The sequence below is a fragment of the Andrena cerasifolii genome, chromosome 1, assembly GCF_050908995.1.
Source record: "Andrena cerasifolii isolate SP2316 chromosome 1, iyAndCera1_principal, whole genome shotgun sequence".
Lineage (NCBI taxonomy): Eukaryota > Metazoa > Arthropoda > Insecta > Hymenoptera > Andrenidae > Andrena > Andrena cerasifolii.
Genome location: NC_135118.1, coordinates 18992366 through 19018262, shown reverse-complemented (window position 1 = coordinate 19018262; position 25897 = coordinate 18992366). Strand labels below are relative to the sequence as shown.

At 35.8% G+C, this 25897-nt stretch overlaps 1 protein-coding gene and 1 long non-coding RNA gene across 2 annotated transcripts in view; one reads left to right on the top strand and one right to left on the bottom strand.

Annotated features, from left to right (window-relative positions):
• Positions 1-863: 863 nt before the first annotated feature.
• Sas-6 (Spindle assembly abnormal 6) lies at positions 864-6707 on the bottom strand. Its single transcript, XM_076811124.1, has 4 exons — positions 6337-6707; positions 5602-6128; positions 4005-4753; positions 864-3774 (listed from the first exon to the last, which is right to left on the bottom strand). The coding sequence occupies exons 1-4, from the start codon at positions 6523-6525 to the stop codon at positions 3227-3229; spliced, it is 2013 nt and encodes a 670-aa protein (XP_076667239.1). The 5' UTR covers positions 6526-6707; the 3' UTR covers positions 864-3226.
• Positions 6708-7692: 985 nt separating this feature from the next.
• The window catches only part of LOC143368598 (uncharacterized), a 48315-nt gene continuing 30110 nt past the window's right edge, over positions 7693-25897 (top strand). Inside the window, exons 1-2 of the long non-coding RNA XR_013085261.1 lie at positions 7693-7888; positions 7970-8029. This is a non-coding gene — a long non-coding RNA (uncharacterized LOC143368598). The remainder of the gene's footprint in view (positions 7889-7969; positions 8030-25897) is intronic.

Here is a 25897-nt window from a genome sequence, read left to right as displayed (position 1 = left end):
CATTTCACAAAACTATTTCTCCTCAGCTGTGTTACGTGAGGGCGTTTAATTTTAAGCGACCCAGCGGTTGAGTCTAATTTTCCTCACGCAACGCTTAACGAATTAAAGATTTTAGCAATTTGCACGTATTACGCGAAAAATCAGGATTGTTTTGGGGTACGGCTTTTGCCTACAACCAATACAGATTACTTAATCAGGATGTGGTATTTTTGGAGAGACTGGTTCGAAACAAATGAGACAGATTTAAAGTGAATGTTACCATGTATTACAAAATAAGCGAACGGGAAATTAAAGGTGGAACATAAATGGGGAATTTACATGGGTTTGACAGCGATAAATAATATAAAAGAACTTTAACAATAGTTGGTTTTGTTTCGGAGGTTACAATTACACGTTGGCGACAGACGAAGGACAATAATTGATCGGCAATAATTAATCGAGGGAAAATCCCGTAACCCACTAAGTGGTCGAATCAATTATCGCGTTTGTATTCGATTTTACAATTGTCAATATTTTTAGAAAATATCGCGTGAAAAGTAGCCGGCACGTAACAGCTGTAATGGATCACGCTCAATTTAAATTAGTCACTCGCAGATTTTTACCAAACTGTTTTATCTTATGTTTTGCCTCTTACAGCCTTACAGTTCTATTTCCTTATAAATATAGCCACATCTCAACATTTCACTAGTTTGAATTTACTGTACCTTTCTCGCCATCTATTTAGAAATATTTGTTATTCCACATAATTATTTTGCTGCTTATTTATGGTAAACAATGAATTCAACTTTTTATTACATTCTAGCTTCCAAAAAGCTTTTAATTGTGTGAGGGATAAATATTTTAAAGGATAAGTCTTAAAGGTATTTATGTAATATAAATTTTATTAAAATTGTATGTACAAAAGGTTGTAAAATATACCAATTTATAAAATTATTTTATACTTATTATATTTATTATATACTTAATACTGTTGTTATATGTACGCAATTAAGAGAAATCATGTTTTGTAACCAACAGATACATGTGCATGCTGTTAAGCTGTTGACTTTAATTTATTACAATGTAAATAAAATTTCCAATTTGAATATACTGGCTATCATTGTGTTTCAAGCTTCGAGATACTGAAACACCTGTTAATTAAATTTTGTTGAAAGAGTAGTTTTACCAGTTAAATATTTACCATATCATTTAACACGATATATTCCTGCCATATTTATCACTGCATTTGTAGCCAGTCTATGCAAACTTTAGATTTTGTTTTTAATAAAATTATCGCGTCGTCGACTTACTGAGACAAATGAGACACATCAAGTACCTTGTAGACTAGAAATAATTCATCATACATCTAAAAATATGTTGTGTAATAAAAATTTGTACAAACATTTCATACGAGTAAATTATAAAATAACAAAAAATATTAATCGATTCTTGAACACAGCATGGCTCCGATTCATCAATTTTACATGCTCTTAACATATTTACATTTCTTCAAATCGTATAATTTTGAAAGCTTGTCATTAAGTTCATTTGTATTATCATTCTGATTTTATTAAGGGATCATTCTGGTAATCACGCCGCAAAATTCGATAACATTCAGGCTTTTTTACTCAGTGAATACAATGTTAATAACAATGTCAAACATTTTTTCATTTATTAAGCTACTTGTAATGTATACGCAACAATTTTTTACATACACTTTTAATTGTGTTTTTTCATTGTTATCTGGAGTTCAAAATCGCGTCTTAATAAATGAAAAAAAGTTTGACATTGTTATTCATTGTATTCATTGAGAAAACAAACCTGAATGTTGCCGATTTTTGCGGCGTGATTACCAGAATGACCCCTTAAGAAATAATTCTAAATTCCAATATAGAGAGTATAAAATATCACGTTATATCTGGCAAATGAAATTGAAAAATATCTTGTATTTAGAATGTATGTATATGTACACAATATGTATTATCAATTTGCAAAATTTTTTATTAATACTAAGACAATATTATGCGAATTTTACTAAACATAGATTTGTAGTGAAATGATATGAACTTTTCTAGTCTAACACATATTATAAGGCACATTGATTCTGTTACTTTTAATTATTTCATACTTTCGTTTCTTAAGCCAAACTTCGATGCAGGGCCGTTCCTGGGTTTTGGCCGCCCAGGTGCAAAAACAATATTGCCGCCCTTATTAATTTAATATTTTTTTAATTAAGAATTTCATATGCAGTGTTTACTTTTATATCTATATATACACAATTTTAAACAGTTATCATGCAAAAGAGTTTCGATTATTATTCTTATTAGTGGAAACTTTACATATAATAAACGGCTTGCGGCCGCCCTATAGTTTGGCCACCCAGGTGCGGGGGCACATTCTGCAGCCCCGCCAGGAACGGCCCTGCTTCGATGCTTGATATTTTTAATAGATTCATAACAAACATAATAGTTACATAATCCTCAAAATCTGTATAATTAAAGTCTTTCCAGGTAACTTCCAATAATAAAATAACGACTGTATGTCATGATGGATTGCGAGCAAATTGAACTGCTAATTAGATCGTTTTATGGCATTTTGCTGGTTCAAAGTTTAAAATACGTAGTACAGTAATGAGATATACGCATGTTGACAAGTTTAAAGTGTAACGCAAGAAGTGACTTTTAAACTCGTACAATACTGTCAAAAAATGTCAAGTGCGTGCAATTAATGTATAAATTAAATAATTCTTTTATGGGTCAATACTATAGACACAGGTACATATTATATGCCGAAATACAGACTATTATAAACTGTTATTGTCTGTGGAAAATAGATAATTAACTACAAATTGATCACTAAAAACGATAGTTATTATTTATAAAAAACGATAATGTGCTTCTCCATAATATTACAATTAATACACTCGGATATAGATGTAGCGAAAGAAATACTTTCGGACACTTTCGTAACATTCTTATTAAAACGTAAGAAAATAAGTGTATGTATTACTTTCTCACAATACGTGTAAACTTATTCGAACAGTATTTTTAAACTTGAAATCTAGAACTTCGTTCGATAATACTTATTTGAGTAACTACTTTGTACTGTCTTGTAACATCAGGCTCAAAATATTGCCAGTTTTTACCGCAAATATGCTGCGCCACTTCGTAATATCTTCTCTATGGCAATGCCACGCGCGCAGCATCTGTATATATATTTATCCTGGCAATCTCTCTCACGCGTTCCATTAATGTAAAGTTTTAGGAAAATATGCGGATGGTAAAATTGGCTTATCGGACAAGCCTGCCCTTCTCAATCCACCCTGCAGCGTAATGCTTGTACCTTTTGCTTTTATACCATTTGATGGTAGAGATGGGTTATTTTCCGCGACAGTCGGCATCGAGGATGCACCTGCCACGTTGCCAGGTAACTTATTTAAAGAATTAATACGTTCCATGGGTGTACTAGTACTCGATATTTGACCGCTTTTATTAAACGTTGATATGCCCATTGTACTATCTGTGATACCAACGCCCATTGACCGTGCTGTCATGCGTGTAGTTTGATTGATATTTGGATTCTGCACAATTGGATTCCTCATTGGCATTCCAGACAATGGATTAGTCTGCATCATACTGGGCGCAGGTGTACGTGTTTCAAATTTATTCGTAATTAATTTATTTGTTCTTGGCAATGTCAATTGAATTGAGGAAGGCACAGTAATTGGTGCTGCTACAGTAGCACTTTGTAACGGAGACTGATTGTCCGCTAACCGCCGATTTAACCAACTAATTACTGTAAGCAGATAAATTAATTTTAGTTATATAAGACGAACTTCCAACATCTTTTCTTGCAAGAGGAAGTTACAAATAGAAATCGAAACAAGCGAGGAGATTTTTTTTAATAATTTTAATAATTCTTTCAGAGCAATAAGGTATTTGATATTATGCAATAAAAATTCATTACTTTTCTGTCAGTCACTGATAAATAAGAAAGTTCGTAATGATAAATATAAACAAATTTACCGTTGTCATTATTTTTTATTGTCTTCTCTTTTTCCTCCAATTGTGTTTGTTGAATCTTCAGCTGTTCTCTCAAATTTTCAACCTCTGTTTTCACATCTTTGGCTTCTTTAATTAAACATTCCATTTTATTTTCTAATTGACCAACTTCTTTTTGTTTAGTGTCTAGTAGCCTTTCTTGCTCGAGTGCTATACTAGTTCTTAATTTTAATTTAGATTTAGTCGAAGCAAGTTCGTTCTGTAGTTTTGTCAATATTTCATTAGCTTTAACCAACTCATCGCTCAAGTTTCGTAAAGAATTCTGTTTACGCTGTAATTGACCTTCTTTTTCAGCCAATAGATCTTCCAGCTGTTGTTTCTGCTCTTTTACTGTTTTCAACATTTCTGTGTGTTTAGTAATCAGTATACCTTTATCTTTTAATTCCTGTTCGAGTACAGCAACTTTTGTCCTCAAACTATTCACTGATTTATCTTTGTCATGGTAATCTGTATCCAGTTTAGAATTTTGCTTCTTCAATGAATTCAAATCTCTCTGAGCTACGTTAAGGTCTTTTTCAAGATTCTGCAGCTGCTTTACTTGTTCCACGTTCGTTGCTTCGAGAAGGGACACTTTATCCTTGTACGTTAAGTTTTGTGTACGCAATTCCGCAAGATCGGTGTGTAGCTGTTTTATAGTATCCGTATGTCTACGTTCCACTTCCACTCTTTCTTTCTCGCTTTGGCACTGCCATTCCAAGCGAGCTTTAGCAAACCTGTAGCAAATATTTAGTAAGCATACATCGTAAAGCTGTCGGGTACTCGAATAAAGCGAGTGGAGCCTGACTCGGCTCGACCGACCGGGCTGGGCCGGGTACCCGTAAAATCCGGGCGGCCCGAAAAATCCGGGTAGTCCGAATCGTTTCGGGTCGCCCGGAAGAACCGGATACATAAGCACTAAACATTGCACAAAAATACACCCTCCAAAAATTTATATAAGCACACTAGATACGAGGAAAACATGAGTAGTGCGAAGTTCGCACAAGCCTGAGAGGTTTGAAAGTAGGTAGAAATTCTTGTAACCCTTTCGCAACGGCACCCCAGTCTGCGGGAGCGCCGCTAGCGAACGGGACTCCGCGCCACGAGTGTACCCTTTTCGCTACGGCGGTCCGGTCTGATCAAGCCAGTGGTTTGATTGGAAATGAAACAGCAACGTTAACCGATTTTAATGAAATTTTAGGCATGTATACAACTTACATCAATCCAGAAACGGGTTTTTTGAATTTTCATTACAGGCTCAAAAAAAAAAGTTTAAAAAACAACCTTTACTGTTTTTGTTGCTATTCCAACCAATTGTGTTTTCTTTTCAAAACGACGAAAACGTCACTTAGCAAACTAATCCTTCTAGCTTCTCAAAAAACACTCATGTCGTTTGGACCAATTTTAAAAAAGTTATGCGATTTTAAAAGTTATAAACTTGCTTTCATCCGTCACTGTATAGATATAAAAGTAAACACTGCATATCGAATTCTTAATTAAAAAATATTAAATTTATAAGGGCGGCAATATTGTTTTCGCACCTGGGCGGCCAAAACCCAGGAACAGCCCTGAGTACAGCCCTTACCTGTCTTTCTCAAGGCTTATTTGCTCCGACGAAGACAATTGCATTTGATTCTTCTCCGTCATGTATTTCTGCTCCACGTGTTCCAGCTCTTTCGTTTTCGTTTCCAATTTGTTCGACAAATCGTTCAGTCTTGTTTCAAGCGCAACTCCGCCTCTATTCTGTTGCAAAATACTCTCCTTCAATTGCTTAATCTTCAAAGCCATGTGGGTCCTCAGATCGGAATCACTCGCCGGCGATATATTCAGGCTTAAATGACACAAGTGTTTAAAGTTATTTGTTTCGACCAGTTTGAATATCCATTCGCCACTCTCTTCTGCTAGTAGTAGTAAAAATTTTGGGGGTGTTCTTGTTAGGTTTGCCGTCGGCATTTGGCATTGCTCCAACAGACATATTAATTGCGTCGCAAAATTGTCAAAATCTACCAAGAGCCCTTGCTGAGACTTTAGAATTTTAAAATCGTCTTCTGTGATAAATAGCGAGTAAAGAAAGCAAGGATCAGCATCGTCTGCTAACATGACGCACAAACTCTGTAACATAAATATACGCTGTGTTATTAAACCGCTCAGACATTTCTCTGAACATTTCCGAACATTCATTTCGAAATATGCGATAAGGAAAGCAGTAATAAGTAGATAGTACATGTACACTAAAAATGATAGTTGGCAAAGAATAATTGTGATGTGTAAATCTCGTGAAGAAAATATAGGTTAATACGATCATTGCACACGATGTTACCTTCCGACAAACAGGGCTAATACCGGCATGAATTTCCACGTTGACTCGAAGCTCGCGCTGACGTTCTTCTTTACTTTGCGGCTTAATGTAAACTCTTTGCACTTTAGTATACAACACTTCAACATTGTTCAATTGGAGGCCAGAATCACCAGTCACTCCACTACCTATTGAATTGTTTAAATAATTCATCGTTCGTTTGCACGTTTAACGATCATCTGTCAGTCTTTAATTACCCGGTACTTTAGATAACGGGGATAGCGTTTTGATTTTCGTCTCATTTGTCAATGTTTCGTAAATTGAAAAAAAAATATCTGCATCGAAACTTTCAAATTCTGTATACTACGTGCTTAGTTGATGCACGCGTGTTTCAAGTGCTGCCACCGCAGCGTCAAGCGTTCATATTAATTCCCCCTTCCCTCTGCGAGTTTTCGTAAAATTCATTTTTCTTTTACTATTCAGTTGACAATATGGTTCATAGCTTCGCTCAGTTCTATGAAGAGTATGAAGAACGGTGATTAAATTTTATTTTTTTATGTTATATACTGGAAATGTTATACGTGTTTACTATTAAAAAAAAATGTTATAAGTACGCCACCTTACAGTAAAAATGTTAAAAATTAGGAAGAGCTGAATGATACTGGAATTGAAACATTCATTTCCTAATAACGCAAGCCAATATTTAACTACTTTGTGAAGAATGCGATTCATAAATCACTGTATCGATATTAAACACCTACAAGACTTCTAAAGATATTGTAACTGCAGTATATTGTTGAGTTTTAACATTCTAAAATATGTATTTCTGGAATATTTGGTATACATAAATAACGACAGCAATTTTGTCTTTTTGCAAATCATTTATATTAAGACAAGTGTTAATATTATTATTATACTACGCAAATTTTAATATAAGTTTTGTAAACAGAGGTTTCAATTTATTATTAAACCAATTATTAATTTATTTGTATAAATCACTGCATAGAGAAATATTATTAAATTAAATTTGTATGTTACTTGATCGACATAAAATTGAAATTCCGAGCTTGTTTTACCACATTTCATTGTTATTATAATTAAGGTGAGAATATATCATTTGAATCCGATGGAGGGAATAATACAATGGCCGCTGCATGCAGCCACGTATGTGTGGCCATTATTAAATTTAGTACACATTTAAAGTACATTTTTCATATGTTAAGCTTTGAAAATTCCAATTTGTCATGTTTTCTTAGTTTTTTACCAAAAGCAATCTATAAATTATTTAAATATATCTTCGATGTTTATAGCAGAGCTTACTTTACTTTCCCGCGCAGTAAGAAAATCATAAAATTGATTGGTCGATTCTTTTGTAACCAGCCAATGGCACCGAAGCTCAAGGATGTGACGTATCGTTTAAACCACCGTATATGTCGAGTTGTAACCGCGGTCGCCATGCCATGCGACCGTTTCGGGGCTGACAATTTTCCTGCTGAATATGTTGCCAGAAAAGTGTCTGACAAGTCATTGTCCTTGTTTACGAAGGAGAAACTTGCGAGGTGACAGTATCGTGAAAGTGAGTGTGCAATTATTACTAAGCGACAAGTGATGTTCTTGTGAAAACTGAAACCTTGAACCTGCACCCTGTCGGTTATAGGTTGGATACGACAGTTGCAGTTTGAATCTGACGAGGCGTTCTACGCGTAAGCATGAACTGGTAAGCTCATAATTTTTATCCATGGTAGATTATGTAACATCGAAATAATTTCTGTAGTGGGGATTTCTGAAAATAAGAATATTTTTTGCTGCAAGTCTCGTGTCAAGAACACGTCGACCGGTTTTGCTTACAGCGCTGCTTTCGTTCATTTTTGCCTTTTAACTCTTTGCATTGTGCTGCCCTCTGACAAATACATCTGAAGCTGTTGTACAAACTCCTAAACGCACATTCGTACCGGCAGTTGTTTATTAAGGCGGAACCACACATTCGGCATTCGACAAACTGTTCGCCAAATTATTCGCGTAGTATATCTGCACACAATTCGCTTAATCAGCAGAAGCTCGTCCAAACATTTCGAGCCCTAACCACTAAATTAGTGTAATGGCATGACATTTTTCTGATTTGTGTGTTTTCATGCAAAATGACGCCTTTTTGTACCACGCATCAGCTGGCAAAATTTTATCACGCAAAAATGAACTGTTACTGAGAAACGGAGAGAACAAACTTGCCGTACGCTGTTGGTATTGCAGCATGACGACGAAAATACCTTTTCCTGTAAAATTTACTTCTTGGCGCTTGCACTAATTTGGAGGTTAGGTCTCGATTTAATAATCGATCATTTTTAAGTGAATTTAAAAATTGGATGTGGTGTAATTGTAAAATAGTGGAGTTCCGTGTAAGATATTCTTTACACCGTTTTATTGATACACAGATATTTGCTTTTAATACTACTAACGAAATATCAGAAACTACGTGAAATATCAGGCGATACATAGGCTACTCGTTTCAAAGCATTGAAATCAGTTGCTGCGTAGAGAAAACACGAGAGGCAATATTTACATTAACTACATGTCAGAAATAGAGGACTTTTCGCTTGGAAATCGACATGTACAATGTAAATGTACAAACCGATTCAACAAAAGGGATACTTGTTTCATTGTCGTGAAACGCCAATCATCACTTTCTTTTGCAGCTGTGTCTAGAATGATAAGTAGGTATAATAGAGTTCAGTGTACTCGAGGTCTTACTCCACACGTACGCATACACCGGACGTTCATCACAGCGGACGTCACAATTTTTTTGGCGAATTTCAATGATTTGCTAAAAAAAGTTAAAACATTGAAATTACTTTTTTGTTGACGAAAAGTCGAGGGCACATTGAAATGGAATCGTATGCGTTGGTTACTGTAAAATATATTCTGTGATCATGCGCGAAATTATATTAATACTGGTTTTCAAAAGCACATTTAAAAAATGTGAAGAAATAATTATCGCTCTGATATACTTCGCACATTTAATACATTTATACTATTGTAAAGCTAAAATATTCCTGGTTGCTCCACAAATGAAAATGAATAAATCCACATTTGTATCATATTTTCTTAAAAGTTCTGTTGACATTTAATCAGATGCACGCGTGCTACACAAGTCTTGTGACCAATTTTTTTTCTGCATTATTCTTTATATACTGAATCACTATTTCTTCGGTTGTATCATCTATTACGAAACACCGTATATAATAGTCTGAGCAAAATCGATGTCTTGATCCCAGATGCGATTCCTCTAAATTTTAGGACACCACTAAAAATTTTATTTTATTTTATTAAATTTAATGTCACGATTTCGAATTATACCAAATTCGTCGCCGGTAAAACTGCACCGTTGAAAAATCTCTATTCCACTTACAAGATACAGTTGTGTATGTTGTAAAAGTTGCAAATTAACAGTTGAGAAATTGAAGAAAAATATACAACGAGCATGAGTTTGCTACAAAACATGTGGCGCATAAAATATTAGGAAGATTCAAACTCAAATGACTGCCTTCAACAACCACCTAAAATTACACAAATTACATAAACATAAAGTATACTTCATAAGGATAAAAAGAATGAACATTTAACTTGAAATGAACGGAGGTTCTTACAAGGAACATCACCCAACTGTTGCACGCCGGTTTTGATGAGACTTGGCACACAAATATTAATAATTCTTCGAATAAAAACATTAGAATGGAAAACATTAGATTGAAAAAAAATAAAAATATTAGATACATCTTTTTTTTTAACGGCGGAAATTCGTGTTTAGCAGATGAAATTAATTTTCAAAATTGGGGGTTGGAAAACTATTCAGTCAAATAACTCGAAACTGGAGTTTGAAGAATGAATTTATAAAACAATACACTATACATACTGGGTTTAACCAATGTTTAATTACCCCTCAAATGGTGCCTGTCTAACACCTTTATTGCAGGTCTAACTTTAAAGATAAATTTCACTCCCTGAACTAAAAAAATATCTCTAATATTTTTGGGTACTCTGCTTGTATGCCGTGTTTCGCAAAAATCGGCGCGTAACAGTTGGGTGATGTTCTATGTTAATCAAACTAAATTCGACGCGGTAAGAAACTCTCTGGCTGTCGAATATGGAATGAACACTTTCCAAAGAGAATCTTAGATCGACGAAACTGTGACTCATGTTCGGCGGCGGGTGTAACAATACGGTTCCTGGGCGGGTGTTTCGAAAATGCACAAAGAAATCGTAAATGTTTCCCCGTGCTGGAAACTTTACGATATCATCGTTGAAGCGTGCAACTTCTTCATCCTCGAAGAATAACGCCGCGCGGTAAGATTTACGAGGAAGGGACTCGAGTCGGCGAAAAATGGCGTCCCCTCGGAAGCAGGACGCCATCGTTTCCTCGCGCAATTTTCCATCGCGTTTCGTCACGTATTTTTTCCATCCTTCCGCATTTGAAAGTTGAGTGCTGTAACCACCTGCCCTACTCGCAAAAGAGAAAAAGCCAACCAAGCGGACAGGTTTTACCTGCAAACCTACCTGGTTTCGGGTTCTGAAGCGTATACCTGCCAACGCAGCTCCAGAATTTCTTTTCTTTCCGTTCGGTCTAGGCCGAAGGTCTCCACGATTTCGTATTATCTGTCGTAGATCTCCCTTTTTCATCTAGAGGGCCAGGATGATTAATAGCATTTCTCCTTCGTATGGACATTTCGTGATAAGTTTCATTACCATGGCAATGTAAATGATCTTTTTTTAAAGAGTAGTTATCTTTATGAAAACGGAGGATATAAATGTTTTTCACACTTTATTCCTTGAACAGCTTTAAATACTTGTCTATTTGTTCAATAAAAGAAAAGAAAAAGGGGTAGCGATTAAGTGTACGGTTTAAGTGTGTATTCACAATTATTGCTCAAGGTATTGGAGATAGGGCTGGGACTATTCAAATAATTTAATATTCGATATTTTACAAGTATTCGAATGCTACGTATAAACTTCGAATATTTGAGTATTCGAATGTTATTATTCGAATACTATTCGAATTCTGATGTATTCGGATGTTATTATTCGAATTCCGATGTATTCGAATGTTATTATTCGAATACTATTTGAATTCTGATGTATTCGAATGTTATTATTCGAATACTATTCGAATTCTGATGTATTCGGATGTTATTATTCGAATTCCGATGTATTCGAATGTTATTATTCGAATTCCGATGTATTCGAATGTTATTATTCGAATACTATTCGAATTCTGATGTATTCGAATGTTATTATTCGAATACTATTCGAATTCTGATGTATTCGAATGTTATTATTCGAATACTATTCGAATTCTGATGTATTCGAATGTTATTATTCGAATACTATTCGAATTCTGATGTATTCGAATGTTATTATTCGAATACTATTCGAATACTATTCGAATTCTGATGTATTCGAATACTATTCGAATTCTGATGTATTCGAATACTATTCGAATTCTGATGTATTCGAATGTTATTATTCGAATACTGATACATTCGAATGTTATTATTCGAATAGTATGAAGTGGGTCAAAATTAGCTTACAAGATTTCACCCTGACAAATGAACCTAAAGAACTTGATTTATAATTCACACTATACTATTCGAATGCATCAGTATTCGAATACTTCAATATTCGAATAGTATTCGAATACTTCAATATTCGAATAGTATTCGAATACTTGGATATTCGAATTATATTCGCCAAATAATTGAGCTACTGAAGTATTCGAATACTCGAATACTGAAAAATTCGACAAATAGTCCCAGCCCTAATTGGAGAAAGAATGTGTTAAAGGAGAAATGCAATATCCAATTGAAATTAAATTACGTTTACCACTGCAGTGTTAAACTTTCAAAATATAATGTAAGTACATTCTTGTTATTATTAAATAAAGTAATACAATTTACTTGTACCCAAGTACATAGTACGCAATTTGAGGATAAAAAATGGTATGTTAACATTATCAATTACTTTAATTCATTTTAGAGTACTTTATCTACTTGTAGTTAAAGAAATTGAACACTATACAGCTTTAATATAATGACGGACTGATTGTGAAAAGAACGTTATACGTAACAGTGGGAAAATGGGTCAGATATCAAAATTATTGTGGGTAATAGTAATCTTACATAAACCAGTGGTTCTCAACGGCCATCTCCCAAAAATCTCTAGATAACTCCTTACCCGCTATTATTCGTTCAGCACGTAACAACTATTTCTCATTTAATGTCACGCATGTAACTTTTCAAATTTCTCTCTCGCTTCTTGAAAAAGTATTGCGTACAACAAAATGGAAACCACTATCATAGTATTATACAATATGTAGCATGAATAATGAGAGTAAGTGGGCACAAATTCGTTTCTTTATATGTCATAGAGGGTAAACTTAAAAAGTACTTAAGGGGGTAGTTTACCCTAAACAGCCCCAAATCAGGCCCCCTTCTTCAAACGCACATTCTGAAGTAATATATGAATATAGAGATAATTATGGTTTTACGTTTTAAGCGTCATTTCGTTGACTTTAATGCGCAAAAAGAAAATTATAAATATATTTATAGGAAAAAAAATTATGAATATAAATGTGAGAGCGTATACGCGATGCACCGTTTGATGGTTAACACGATTTCGGATAGGTGACTCACCTAAAACACAAAGTAAAGGCATTTTTATAATCTGTAAGACAGCATACATCTTGTGCAGGAAGCAAAATTTTGTTAAACAAATTAATACAATTTTTATATCGATGTTTCTGATTTTTTCCTTTTTTGTAGGAAAAATATTTTTTATCTTTTTTTTAAAGAATTTATATTGAAAATGTGCTGCCAATGCATGGAGGGGAATAGTTTCCTGCAACTCCCTGTAAATTTTCATTCAAATCTGTTCGAGCGGTTTTCGAGATTTTATGTCCACCATTTCGAAAAACGTAATTTCTGGGAAATCGCGTTTAAAATTGGACATCGTTATCCGATCTCGTGTGCAGGCTCGTACATTTTTTACCGTAATTCCTTCATTTTTTAGAATTTTGGGGCGCGGTTGCGCTTAAAATACGTAGAAAAGTTGTAGCTAGCGGAATATGCAAGCATCCTAAAAACAAATTTTCGAAAATTTTGAGGGTAAACTACCCCCTTAATACCATGTACGTCACGCTTCATCTCTAAAGCTGACCCTAATGTAGTTATTATACTGTTTCGGTTTCATTTTAAAGATTTTTGTTGATCCGATCCTTCATAAATAAACATTGTTAATAAAATTCTCTTTTATTTCATTAGAAAATGAAATAATTTATTAAAAAGGCAACTCTTATATCTTAGAAACAACTTACCCCAATGCGATAACAACTTGCCCCATAAAGGGGTAAGAAGTTCCGCTTCGACCAGCCACAAATAAATTACTTTCTATGAAAAACCTATTACAATACATTAATCGCGAGCTTAAAATCATAAAACATAAATATAAAAAAAAATTAGTCAATAGTGAAGAGAATAACTACATTATTTTCCAGTCATTCTTTTATGTTTTATCAAAATCGGAACTTTTAGCCGCGGTCTCCTCTACACCACTGACTTGAGCGAGTGGTTTCTTAAAGAGATATGCCCGTATCGCCCGTCGTTGGCTTTAAACGCGTTGCTGTCCACAGTTGCGCGTCGGAGTAAACCAGCTTCCCCCACCGCGTCTCCCTACCGTGGTATACACACGGACGGTGGCCGACGCGACGCCGCCGTGCGCTCGCGCGCGCCGCATTCGATATAAACACGGCACAAAACAGAAATACATACGGACGGCGGCTGAGGCAGGGGGAGGTAAAACTGCGTGAGGACCTCCATCCGCGGACAGCGCTGCTTTTAAAAGATATCTGCTGGTGTACGGCTTAAAAAGCCGAGGAAGCATCGTATTCGCCGAGAACGTTTCGGCCGGTCCACGGTGAGTGAAAGAAGACGTGGCAACGTGGCATCCGAGTACACCATACTACAGAGCGCCACGCCACACGTACATACACACATACATCTTTCGTGCGAGAGGCCACGGCATTGTAAAATTGCCGATTCGCTTCGAGGTCATCACGCTATCGACCTCCATTTCGTATTGGTTCTTGCCTTTTTTTTTCAACATGGATTTGTCGAAACTGGCCACCGCCGTAGTATTACTCCATCGATATTCTTGTCTCGATCGATACGCCACCGAAATTAACGGGGAACGAGCCGAGCCTTTGCGTTCGGCCTTCTTCCATGGCATCGATAGCCGAGGCGACGCGACGCGTCGCTTCGATTTCTCTTTACGGCGAAAATCCTAACGACCAAGAAAAACTAGGGAGCGCGTTATAACTATGAAAGTTGGAACGGCTCGAACCCGACGGCTTCTCGATATAATCTGGATGATATTATGACCTGTTTCCTTCTCTAAGCGAATCTTTATCTTTAACGTTTATGACGGTGCGATAGAGTAATCGGTGCAAAGTAATTGGCAGCTTAGTTCTTCGATATTGTTTTCGTCTTACGAGCTTAGTAAGACGGAACGAAAGTTACGATCTTACGATCATTGTAAGATGTGCAACTGCTTAGTTGTGCTATTTGGACGTTACTGAATTCGGAATTTGCTGTGTACTATAAACTGAATTACTTATGTTGCAGTAAGGTAAGAGGTAAACAGTTTTATTGTTTGTAGTTGCAATATTATTGTACGCTGTACGATGGGTTTTAATGTAACATAATATGACATTATTACGTTATAAAAATAATTTTTAAAAAATTAGATACCTTTCTAACAAAATACAGTCTCAGTACTTTGCAGAGCCAGCCCTTTTGTCTTTCCTTTAAACGTTTTCAAATGATTTTTATTGAATATGGTGCATCAATATAGGTATATCTTCCTTTCATACCATTTGAAATGGTACTCTTGAATGGATCGATTTTTTTAGAACATTAGGGTAATTTTGAAACAAACGATTTTGCATTATTTACTCTTATAAAATTTAAAAACGTTTTTAACCTCCGTAGTCTTAGTATTTCTCATTAAATTTCTTTAAGGAATGCGCACATATTTTTATAACACATAGTAACATGCCTAGGCACGTTTACAAGGTGCCTAAATTTAAAACCTGTTATACAATACAGTATCCACGTTACAAAAAAATTGTTTACGTCTTTGCAAACTGGAATACATAGTGTCACTGATCATAGAATAAGTAACTGAGTATTCCAGTATTTCTTTATTACGAAAAACAATAAATTCAGGAGTGGTGCGATGTCTGAATATTAATGCGAGTAATTTCGATACGAATTATTATTAATGTGTACGTAGTGAATGAAGTATAAATAAAATTAGTAATATTACATTGTAGTGTAAATAAACATTAAACTCTTCGCTCTATGTGATGGATCTCATTTATAATTTTTTGAGAGTACCTAGAAGAAATTCTAATTTTGGGCAAAACAGCAGAAATAATACGTGTGATTATACAGATTTCTGTCTCATCTTATTCCATTTATCTTTTCTGTTATTAGCTCTCAGTTGGACCCAGGTGTCCATAGCTGAACGTTAATTTTATGTTTCTTCTTATTAATCGCGAAAAGATAATATACTCGAGTGACGCAGTTGTAGCTCTTCCACATAGACCTTTACAGAATTATACCACCGCCGGCAGTTTAAATAATAAGATAGTTCGTGGAATATGATGAGGTGGGAGATCTAATTCGTTCGAATAAAGAATTTACATATAACCGCAGTATGTAAATATAAGCTGTCATAATCTAGTTAGTCAGAAATTATGGCCCATTATATATTTAGAGTAGGGCACTTAAAAGTATACATCTGAATGTTTCTGGTATTCCTGAACTTAAGAAAAGGAGATCGAGATAAAAGTTGCTCAATTTAAAAGGGGAACTAGAGTAGTAGCAGCATAATTTTTCACTACAAAATAAATCTTGTTTTTTTTGTTCTCTGGGTCACCACTATTTTTTTTAGCAAGACTATATATTTCTTTAAAAGTGACATTCAAAACAAAATCAGCACATTTCTCTGCTACTTAATTGCATGTAAAGCAACTGTTTTAAACTGTTATATATCGGTTCTGATTGAAACAGTTGCGAGGAACCGAAATTTTTTACTACATGGATTTCGGTTACGGTTTTATAGAGTAGATGTCATATCGATTCCATATCGGTCGTATATCGGTTTTATAACAGTAATGTATGTATCGGTATTGTTTCTATCATATTTTTGCTTTTAAATCTAACACCTTCTTTTTTGTCATTTTTCATAAGTTCCAAAACAACAGAGGTACTTTCAAGTGCCACCCTGTGTATACTATGTATAGCTATTATATTAATATCTGTGTTTATTAATGAAAACCAACAGTGTAAAGATACACAAATAAAACCCTTTGAGGATTCTAGAAGGCGTTCAATTTATAACACATATTACATGTTCTGTTATTGATGAAGATTCGCGTATTAATTTCCATTCTTAGTAGTATGCTTATTTATACTTAGCTTCATTTCCGCTTACATTAACATTTATATAATTTAATTTCATGTTGGAATTGAAAATCGGTTTTCTACCCGCGTATTTGAAAGCTTTTGTTCATTATATGATGCTGTTTAGCTTGAATTCGAATAAATAGGATTTGTTCTTTCTGCTTCGACATACGAATTAACGAATGAAACAGGAAGCTGAATAAAACGGTGTCACGTTGTTCCATTAATAATCTGTGGACTGAGTGTTTTACTAAAATAGGTTTTGTTATTCAGAATCTTAATTCATGTTTCTGTCTGAATGCGTAATTTTGCAACTTTGATTTTTCTTTGAAAGGATATACAGTTAGTAAAAAAAAGTATTTGGACGCTTTTTAAAAGCGCATAACTTTTTTAGAACTGGTCCAAACGACGTGAGTTTTTTTTAGAAGCTAGAAGGATTAGTTTATGTGACATGTTTCGCTGTTTTGAAAAAAAAAAACGCATTTGGTCGGAATAGGAAATAAAAAGAAATAGTAAACGTGGTTTTTTAAACTTTTTTGGGGAGCCTGTAATGAAAATTAAAAAACCCTTTGTAAAACCCTGTTTGTAGATTGAAGTAAGTTACATGCATGCCTAAAATTTCATAAAAATCGGTTAACATTGCTCTGAGCTACAAACGCTTAAAGATCGCAGAATACGGTGGAATCGCTTCCTACGAAACTTCGTTCCGCGTGCACCATTCTTAACAACAAGGGAAAACGAGCAACATGTGTATTAACAGTTGCAACAGACCATTGGTGGGGACTAATTAATAAAGGTAGATTGATTACACTGAGAAAACCACGCTTGTTATCTCTGCTGTTCAATATTTATAGACAATTAAAATTTATCGGGAAAATTAAATCCATTTCTATCCAGTCCGGAAACTAATACTAATGTAAGTCTTCAGAAATGGTGAGCGAATTTGCAATTTAGGAATTAAAACCCTTGCATTTACATTTCAATTAAAACATTTGTATTTAATTTCGTCGTTAATTTTTTTTACACAATCCTCGCACCACTTAGATTAGTATTTTGTTATATAGATAGTATCTAGATGTTACATTTAACTACATTAGAACTCCTCTTATCTAAATTCCATTTATTGGAACAAAATTTTAGACAATGCTTGACAATTTGCTGAACTTCTGCTAAGCCCTTACAAAACAACTAAATAAACTAAAAGTAATTATATGCTTTACAGTTCATATTTCATAATTATGTATTCCATATTTAATTATAAGTTGAAGTTACGAGGTTCGAAGCATTAGTAAGCAGAAGAACGAAAAAATGTGTGTTCAAATCCACTCACCCGTATCAGAACTCTGATTGTTTGGATAGAAAATTACAGGTAGTGGAGAAAATCAGTGAATTCAAATTATACGAACGATCTAGTTCTCCAAACTGTTTTGTCCCCCCGGCGGGTTCTGATAAATGAAGTTTTACCTAATTGAATTTCGAAATTCGTAATGAGCACGAGTCATAATCCTCCAATAATTTTGAACAGTATATATTTGTACGTGTAAAATTGGAAATTCGGTCGGGGAGGCAGTAAGCAAAATCTATTTGAAAGGCTACAAGGCTGGTATGTTACAGAATCTATATTTCAATTATTTCATTGTATTTATATCTTACTGTTGTCAACATGCCTTTCCGCATCCAATATATCATTTTCATTCATAGCGTAGAAACACCTACAGAGTCGCGTTACTCAATCGGACTTTTATGGCTCCTTTGACTTCCGTGAGACGCGTCGAATGTCAATACTACAACAGCAATAGTGAAAGTGTTAAAAGAATACTTCACTCCCTGTTATTCCTGAATTTCGTTTTTCATACATGTAAATCTACCTACCTTGCCCTTCATACACGTTTCAATGTATCTCAAATCGTGTCTCATCGCATATTAAAGTTTCAACGAACCATTTCGTTTCGCGAAACCCGATATATCGGGTTGTTGATAGTTTTTTTTTTGTTCTCTATATAAAGCAGCGATTGCTTCAAATGCTATCAAATGTTATCTATATTAAAGGGCAGGAGTGGACTAAGAAAGTACCTACTTGTTATTAATGGCATTGTTATAAAATATGATCAATTCGGTGATTGCGTTGGTTGTATGTTGGCATTGGCTGGTGCAGGAGGTAACGCGGCAAGCAAACGTAACGTGTCTTCGTAGAAGAAGAAAATGCTGCAGAGGTCTGTGATTTCCGCTTGGCAACAGCGCAGCCGGTTGCCCGTGCTGCCTCGCTAAGTTGAGCCAATGGCGTAATAGGGAGAGGGGAGCGCACAGTCGCTCGGTTCCCTTCTCAAGCATTCACAAAAACCACTCGCAGCGGGATGAATGTGGACCTCTTTTTAGTTATACGCTTTTGCTCTATTGAAAAGTATTCGCTACTACGCAAATTCTCCAGGAACTAACTCTGACAATTATTCCAATCAATTTAATGTTTTGTCTAACCTGTTCGTCGCCAATAAAGATCATTTGCAGCGTTCTACCATGTTTCGAATGTTATTGACGATTAAACCGTGTTCGGCCTTATAAATTCGTAAGTGTATAGTTTTCATAATTTTAACATGTTGATTAGTAAATATTGTTTCCTACTTATTGTTACCGCATATAATAGCTTCATTTTCATCTGCATTCAGATGCTCTGAGCATTTTTAGTACATTCCTAATGCCGTTTACCCACTTCAGTGCGAGTGTAATATTTAGTTTACATTCGATCTATCTGTTTCTTAGTCGATGAAGCTAGACGTGATTCAAACTTACAAACAGTTCTGATTTTACAGCGTCCGCGCGTTTGCTTAAGCTCTACGAACGATTTTCTCTTTTCAACTTTCACACGGCGTTTGTGCTTCCTATTTGTGCACCCATATTAAACTCGCTAACATTGTTTTGTCATTTTATCACGAAGTGTAGATTAATCAGGTTCCATTATGTCTCCTCCTCTATACTTGCTTCATGGTTACGCTACTGCAGCGCCGTCCGACTTGCCACCTGGGCAGAGTTCGGAGGGATTCGGCTGCACTGATGGAGGGGGAAACAGCTACAGGAGCGGTGGTAATGTATGGATGAACTGCGCCTGCGTCGGTCACGCACACATTACCACCGCCCTTGTAGGTGTTTCCCCCTTCATAAGTGCAGCCGAATCCCTCCGAACTCTGCTCCTGGGAGGCAAAAGCCGTCTCCACCACCGTCCGCCGTTGCCATGGCGCAAAGACGCGGCCGAGTCAGAGTAACAATGAACGTCGGCGTCGCGCATGGCGTCTGAGCTTCCTTGTCTATGGAACTGTCACGGTCTCCTTTTTAGCGTCGCGAGGTTTCCTTGACGACAAGTCACGCTGCTCGAAAGGAAGGCTGGAAGGGGAAGTAGGCGCGTGAGGGGCCCCTGTGCTGGACAGCGCCGCGCTACTGGGTCGAGTATTCGAGTATATCTCCCCTCAATCTTTCCCCTCCTTGTCGCCCAGTATCAGTGGCTTTCACGCGTCTCTCTCACAACTGCTTTCGTCTCTTCTCTCTTCCAACTCTCCCACTCTCGTCTCTCTTTCCCTCTGTCTCCACTCTCCCTCCTCGCATCTGTTGTTCTCCCTTTACCCCTCGCTTCCCCGTGGCCGTGCACGACGGCCATTTTTCTCCGCTCGACTGAAATTCGGCAACGCTGTGTATACGTGCCCCCGCGCGCACACGTGAAGTCACAGAAAAAAAAACATTGGCACTTTGGCGTATACTCGAATTTCGTTTGTCGTAGGCAAGCATCGCGCTGAATGGAAGTATCTTGTTGGCTCGAAAACTCGGCGCGAATCAATGACGAAAGTTGGTCGCCGCCAGAATTTCTCTGTTTTATGGAGCGAACACGACGATATAGCGCCATAAGTAAAAGCCGTCTTACTGCTGTCTGTATATTAAAATACACAGTATCTCTTGTGGCTACCTACGACTCGCAGTTGCGGTAATGTCTGTCGACAGATGTTAAACGGCGATCGATATTCGGAGCAATGTTAAAGAAATGTTGATACGCGTAAAAAAAAAGTCTGATATCCATTGTGAAAGTATCTCCTCTGCACATAAGGCTGCGGTGAATTATTATCAAATTATTAGCACCGACAGATATTTTGTGAGTTGGATAGTTGGTTTGGTTTCCTTAATATTTTTGCAGAACCATCTGCTCCTCAGATATTACGTTCGCTTCCATCGCAAAATGTAACATTGCACCAAAAGTCAATAAGTTGACGCGCATTATTTTGGCAAATCCTAATTGTTGTTTCGTATTAACACTCGCTGATGGTTTTCATCTTACGATGTGACTATTATACACCTCTGTATATATGTATGTACCAGGATTGCATTTAATTTAAATGGAGACAGTTATTCTAGGGGTTTTCTTCTACTTTTTACACTATTAAACGTGTCTCTGACACTTTTATTTTGGTAATCTATTACATAATGTTTCTTACGATACTAAAACTTCTCACCATTTTATAATTTTCTCTACACTTTTCCCTTTCGCTCCACTCGCCCATTTTATCTTCCTTAACTACAGTTACGGGAGCTTTAGTTTACATTGCTTGAAGTATAAATTTCTACCACAATTTTCGTATCTCTAAAATAAGCCCACGTCCAGTACCAAAAATTGCCAAAGTGTTTTGGAGTAAAATTTAATATCCTGAGATTCGTGAATAATGAATAAACCCCATTACAGTATCTGTCACCACATAAAATAAACGGTACTACAGATTCGTCGAGACCAAAATACAAATACAGAGCCGTTTTAATTTTCCGTAGTAACATGAACGATTTGCACAACAGACTTTAATCCGAGGTCTCAACTGGTTTGTGTTTGAGCGATGTTTTTCGAAGAAAAAGAACGCAGGATTATTACGTTGCGTAACGGACCTTAACCCTCGAGCGCTGGAGGCTGCGCAAGCCCGGCCCGCATCATCCCCCCTCCCCCGCCCCTCGGGAGCCCCTTGGTGCCTCCACGTGCCCCCCTCGTCGTGAAAGAGCCGCGATTCCCAACTCCGCTTGGCTCTCTACGCTCCAACGGAGCGTCCAACGACTCGGCGCTCCCTTCGGTCTCTAGTTTCCCCTCCAGCTGTGAACCCTGGTCCTTCTACACAATTTTCCCATGCCTTCCCACGCCGCGCCCGTGTGCACGCGCGTTGCGCACTGCATACGAAACATGCTTCTGTACGTCATTGGCCAATTGTTTTTCTTGATAGTTTCAAACTTTCGTACCGTTCATCGCCGTACTTTTTTTCCTGTACACGGTGGACATACAACAGTATATGTTCTGCTTCCTGAGATCCTTGTGAAGCAGACGATTAGTTGCAAATGCCTGTAGTCAGACATTACCTGGCGCCAGAAAAATATATCTAAATAGTACGAGGATATAATGATTAATTTATATTTATCCTTTATTTGTACAGTGCTGAGTAAAGCGGTTTTTATTCGATGAATAATACATAGATAAATTTATTCGAAGTGAATTGTTTCGATGGGTATTTTCTTAGCTCAAGAAACTTTTTACCTCCAGTTTATGAATAAGGTTTCTAAAATTCTTTGTCTTCTGTTTGTTAGTTGAAGTTTCTGTTTAGATACATATTTTTATCCCGCATATTATTTTCATTCTACAACGACATTTTGCGAACTATTGAAAATTTTCTATTTCACGCGTCCTCGGACTAAAGAAATTGGTTCTTTTGGAGGAAATCGATGAGTTAATTGTGTATTTTGCGAAAACTATAGAATATTTCTCAAAAGTCGTCCGTCGCACCATAGACAGAGACATTCTACACGTGTGAACCAAATTGTAAGTACATAAATCGGATTCTAAAAAATTACGATTTTTCGAAACCTTATCTGGAGTATGCCCCTTTATTTCATACTATTAATAATAATTTTTTTTTTGGTAATTAGCAGTACCTCGCGATGCCTTAATATGCATAAATTTAACATTAATTGGAAACGTTCTCTTCTAGGTATAATTCTTAATTGCTTCTCTATGTGTTTTTAAACACGCTAGTTTCTCTTAATGAGATTGGAGTGCGAGGTTAAGATTCGCGGTCGATCCGATCGAAATGAGCCATTGAAAGGTTAAGAAGTCGAAGCGTACGAAGAACCGGTTTGATCGCGGCGTAGGTGTGCGATAAATCTGTGAATCCTCCACGTCCTGCCCGGCTTTTCCTCGTTATTAACGCGTAACGCTGCGATGTTGACTCGTGGAAATAACGCTACTGTGTCGGTTGCGCTGCGAGGCATCATTGCAACACGTTACGATCCTTTGTCATTAACTTTAGAAACTACTTACGTAATATAACGGGTGTCACTTATAATTAACGACACTCGCTTAAGGGGTATTACCAACTGGCGCGTCGATTTCTGTGACTGTCATTAAAATTTAAAATAAAGAATGAGTATAAGAACAAGAAGTTTGAAATCTTTTGTTGTCATACGTTTGTTCATATTTTTTGGAAAGAGCATAGAATTATTTACGTAATTATCCCATGTGTTTGTAATGTTATTAGTAAAAGTTAAGGATAAGTTAAAATAATTTGTGAAGTTAAGCCGTTATCTTAAAGTAAAACATACGAAATGAATTGAACAACGTGGCAGCCCTGCAAAGACAAAAGCAATGATTTTTAAAAAATTTCCCGATTTATAGATACTGTGAAGTAAATAATTCTTGCTAAATGCAGGATCTTTTCGAACAACTTATAATTGCTATTACTAATTAAACAAAATATTTTGATATAATTTGTAATGTGCCTATTAGAATGTCAAATATATTGAAAATGAAAATTAATTAAAATTTTAATTTCGTATTTTATAATAGTGCTGTACGTGTCTGGGTACATTTGGACCCACAGTAATTGTCATAGAATGCGGATTTTACACGGCGTACCTTTTGTTAGGGAAGTTCATGTTTCCGATTTCTGATGTTTTATCTACATATTATAATTTCTGTGTTATTGCGCTCAGCGGCGCACAGTGGTCCCAAATTGTCAAAAGCTGGCCAAAATTCAATTTTCGAAGTATATAGCAGCTTTTTGCTATTATAGCAAATTTGTTGTATATATATCAGTGCATCAAATACCTCTTGAATTTCTTAAATATATCGATTGGTTATTGAGATATAGGCGGTCAAAGTTGACGAAATTTCATGCGCAGAGTTTATCTGAAAAGATCAATATGTGAAAGAAAGTAAAATATCTTTAAATTTACCCTTGTAATTCCCTTCTCAATGTGTCATAAAGTCATGTTTTAATAAAATGGAAGGAAAACAAAGATGAGTGTCACCGAGTGTCATGCTGTAACAAGTTTCTTGATATAAACTAACATGTCCAGTATGATATCCAATTGAGAATATTTGCGGAAATTTGCGGTTTCCTTAAGATATTTAAATTTAAAGTGCCAAGTGTATTTAGTATATGAATAAAACAGCATCGGTTATTTCAAACAACGCTTATAATCCATAGTTTTCTTTTATTATTTTAGACAGTGTGAAACGTGCAAAAGTATGAATGAAACGCTAGATAAATAATAATGAAACGCTAGATAAATAAGAATGAATCATGCGTGTAATCAGAGAGTGATTGGAATCGAGTTTTGGGGAAACAAATAAAAAGGAAGCAAGCAGCTTCTCATAACGACCCACGACAATCCGCTCCTGAATTCAACAATTACTATCCATATATTTCAACATCAAGAATCCCATTGATAAGAACAGGGCGGAGAAAACAAACGTGGCCAGAAACATTATCTTTGCTAGATGATTCGGATACATAATCAAGTTCTGTATTTTATTTAAGTTTCTTATCAGAAATTTAAATGATTTTTGTATTTATTGTACAATATATTACCTGCAATCTTAGATTATCTTAAGTGTAAGATACTCTGTAATAAAGCAGAAAGTTAATACATTTGTGTGTTTGTCTATCGCCTAAAAACTTTCCAGTGATAAACTCTGGGGTCACGAAATATACCCCAGCTCATTATGCCTGGCAAATCCAGACGAATGTGTCTACTTTCACAGAAAAATAAATTTCTTTTTCTTTTTATAAAATCAGTATCTAAATTCTGCAATCTAAAGCTAGTAATCACTAAATGATGAAATATGTAAAAAAATTAAGTGAATCCCTACTTAAGTGTCGATCCGCCCCACTGTGCGGCCTCTTAGAAACGAAAGCCACACGGGTATTTACCTATTTCTGGAAGATTCGCTCAAAATACGCGTCTAATAATACACACCTGAGTGTCTCAAGCTGAGAGTAATCGTAAAGCATGGAAACTATGTGCTCACTATGGGGTACGTGTACAAAAATATGAAGTCTCTTTATACTTGGCCAACTTTGATATTAAGCGCGACTTTTTTTTTTAGATTTGTGTCATGGTAAAAAATATGAAAATTCACGATGAGATTATAGATAGTGAGACATTTATAGAGGGTGCCACCTCGACTACTGATACGATTTCCAACGGGGTGAATCTTGATTCAAAAAATAAATTGAAAACAAAGAATAATATATTTTTATATGGACATTCGATTTCGAAGAAGTAGGTTTTGGAAACTCGTCGGTTCCACTTATCTATGCCTGATTCGCATGGGGAGAACGCAGTATAGTACATGCAGTATAACACAGATGAAATGAATTCTTGTGCAAATACATATGTAACTCGAAATTGTGGAATAACGTTCCTTCGACCGAAGTTTCGTTTTCGAGAAAATTGCTATTGAAAATCTAGCGACCACGTGCAGGTACAATTGATTTATAAGAACTGCAGGATGCAAAACAAAGTATGACTTTCCTGTCAGTGCAAAGTATTTAAAAAAGTAGTTTGTTATTTTTATAACACGTGTTCTTATACACTTTTCCATTTCTGCCTCAATATGGTTTCATAATAAATAAATCATATATATACAATATATATATATTCCTGCCTTACTTGCTTCAATATGGTTTCATAATAATTATTGTTATATATATATATATATATATATATATATATAATATTTATTTGATTTATTTATTATGAAACCATATAGAGGCAGGAATGGA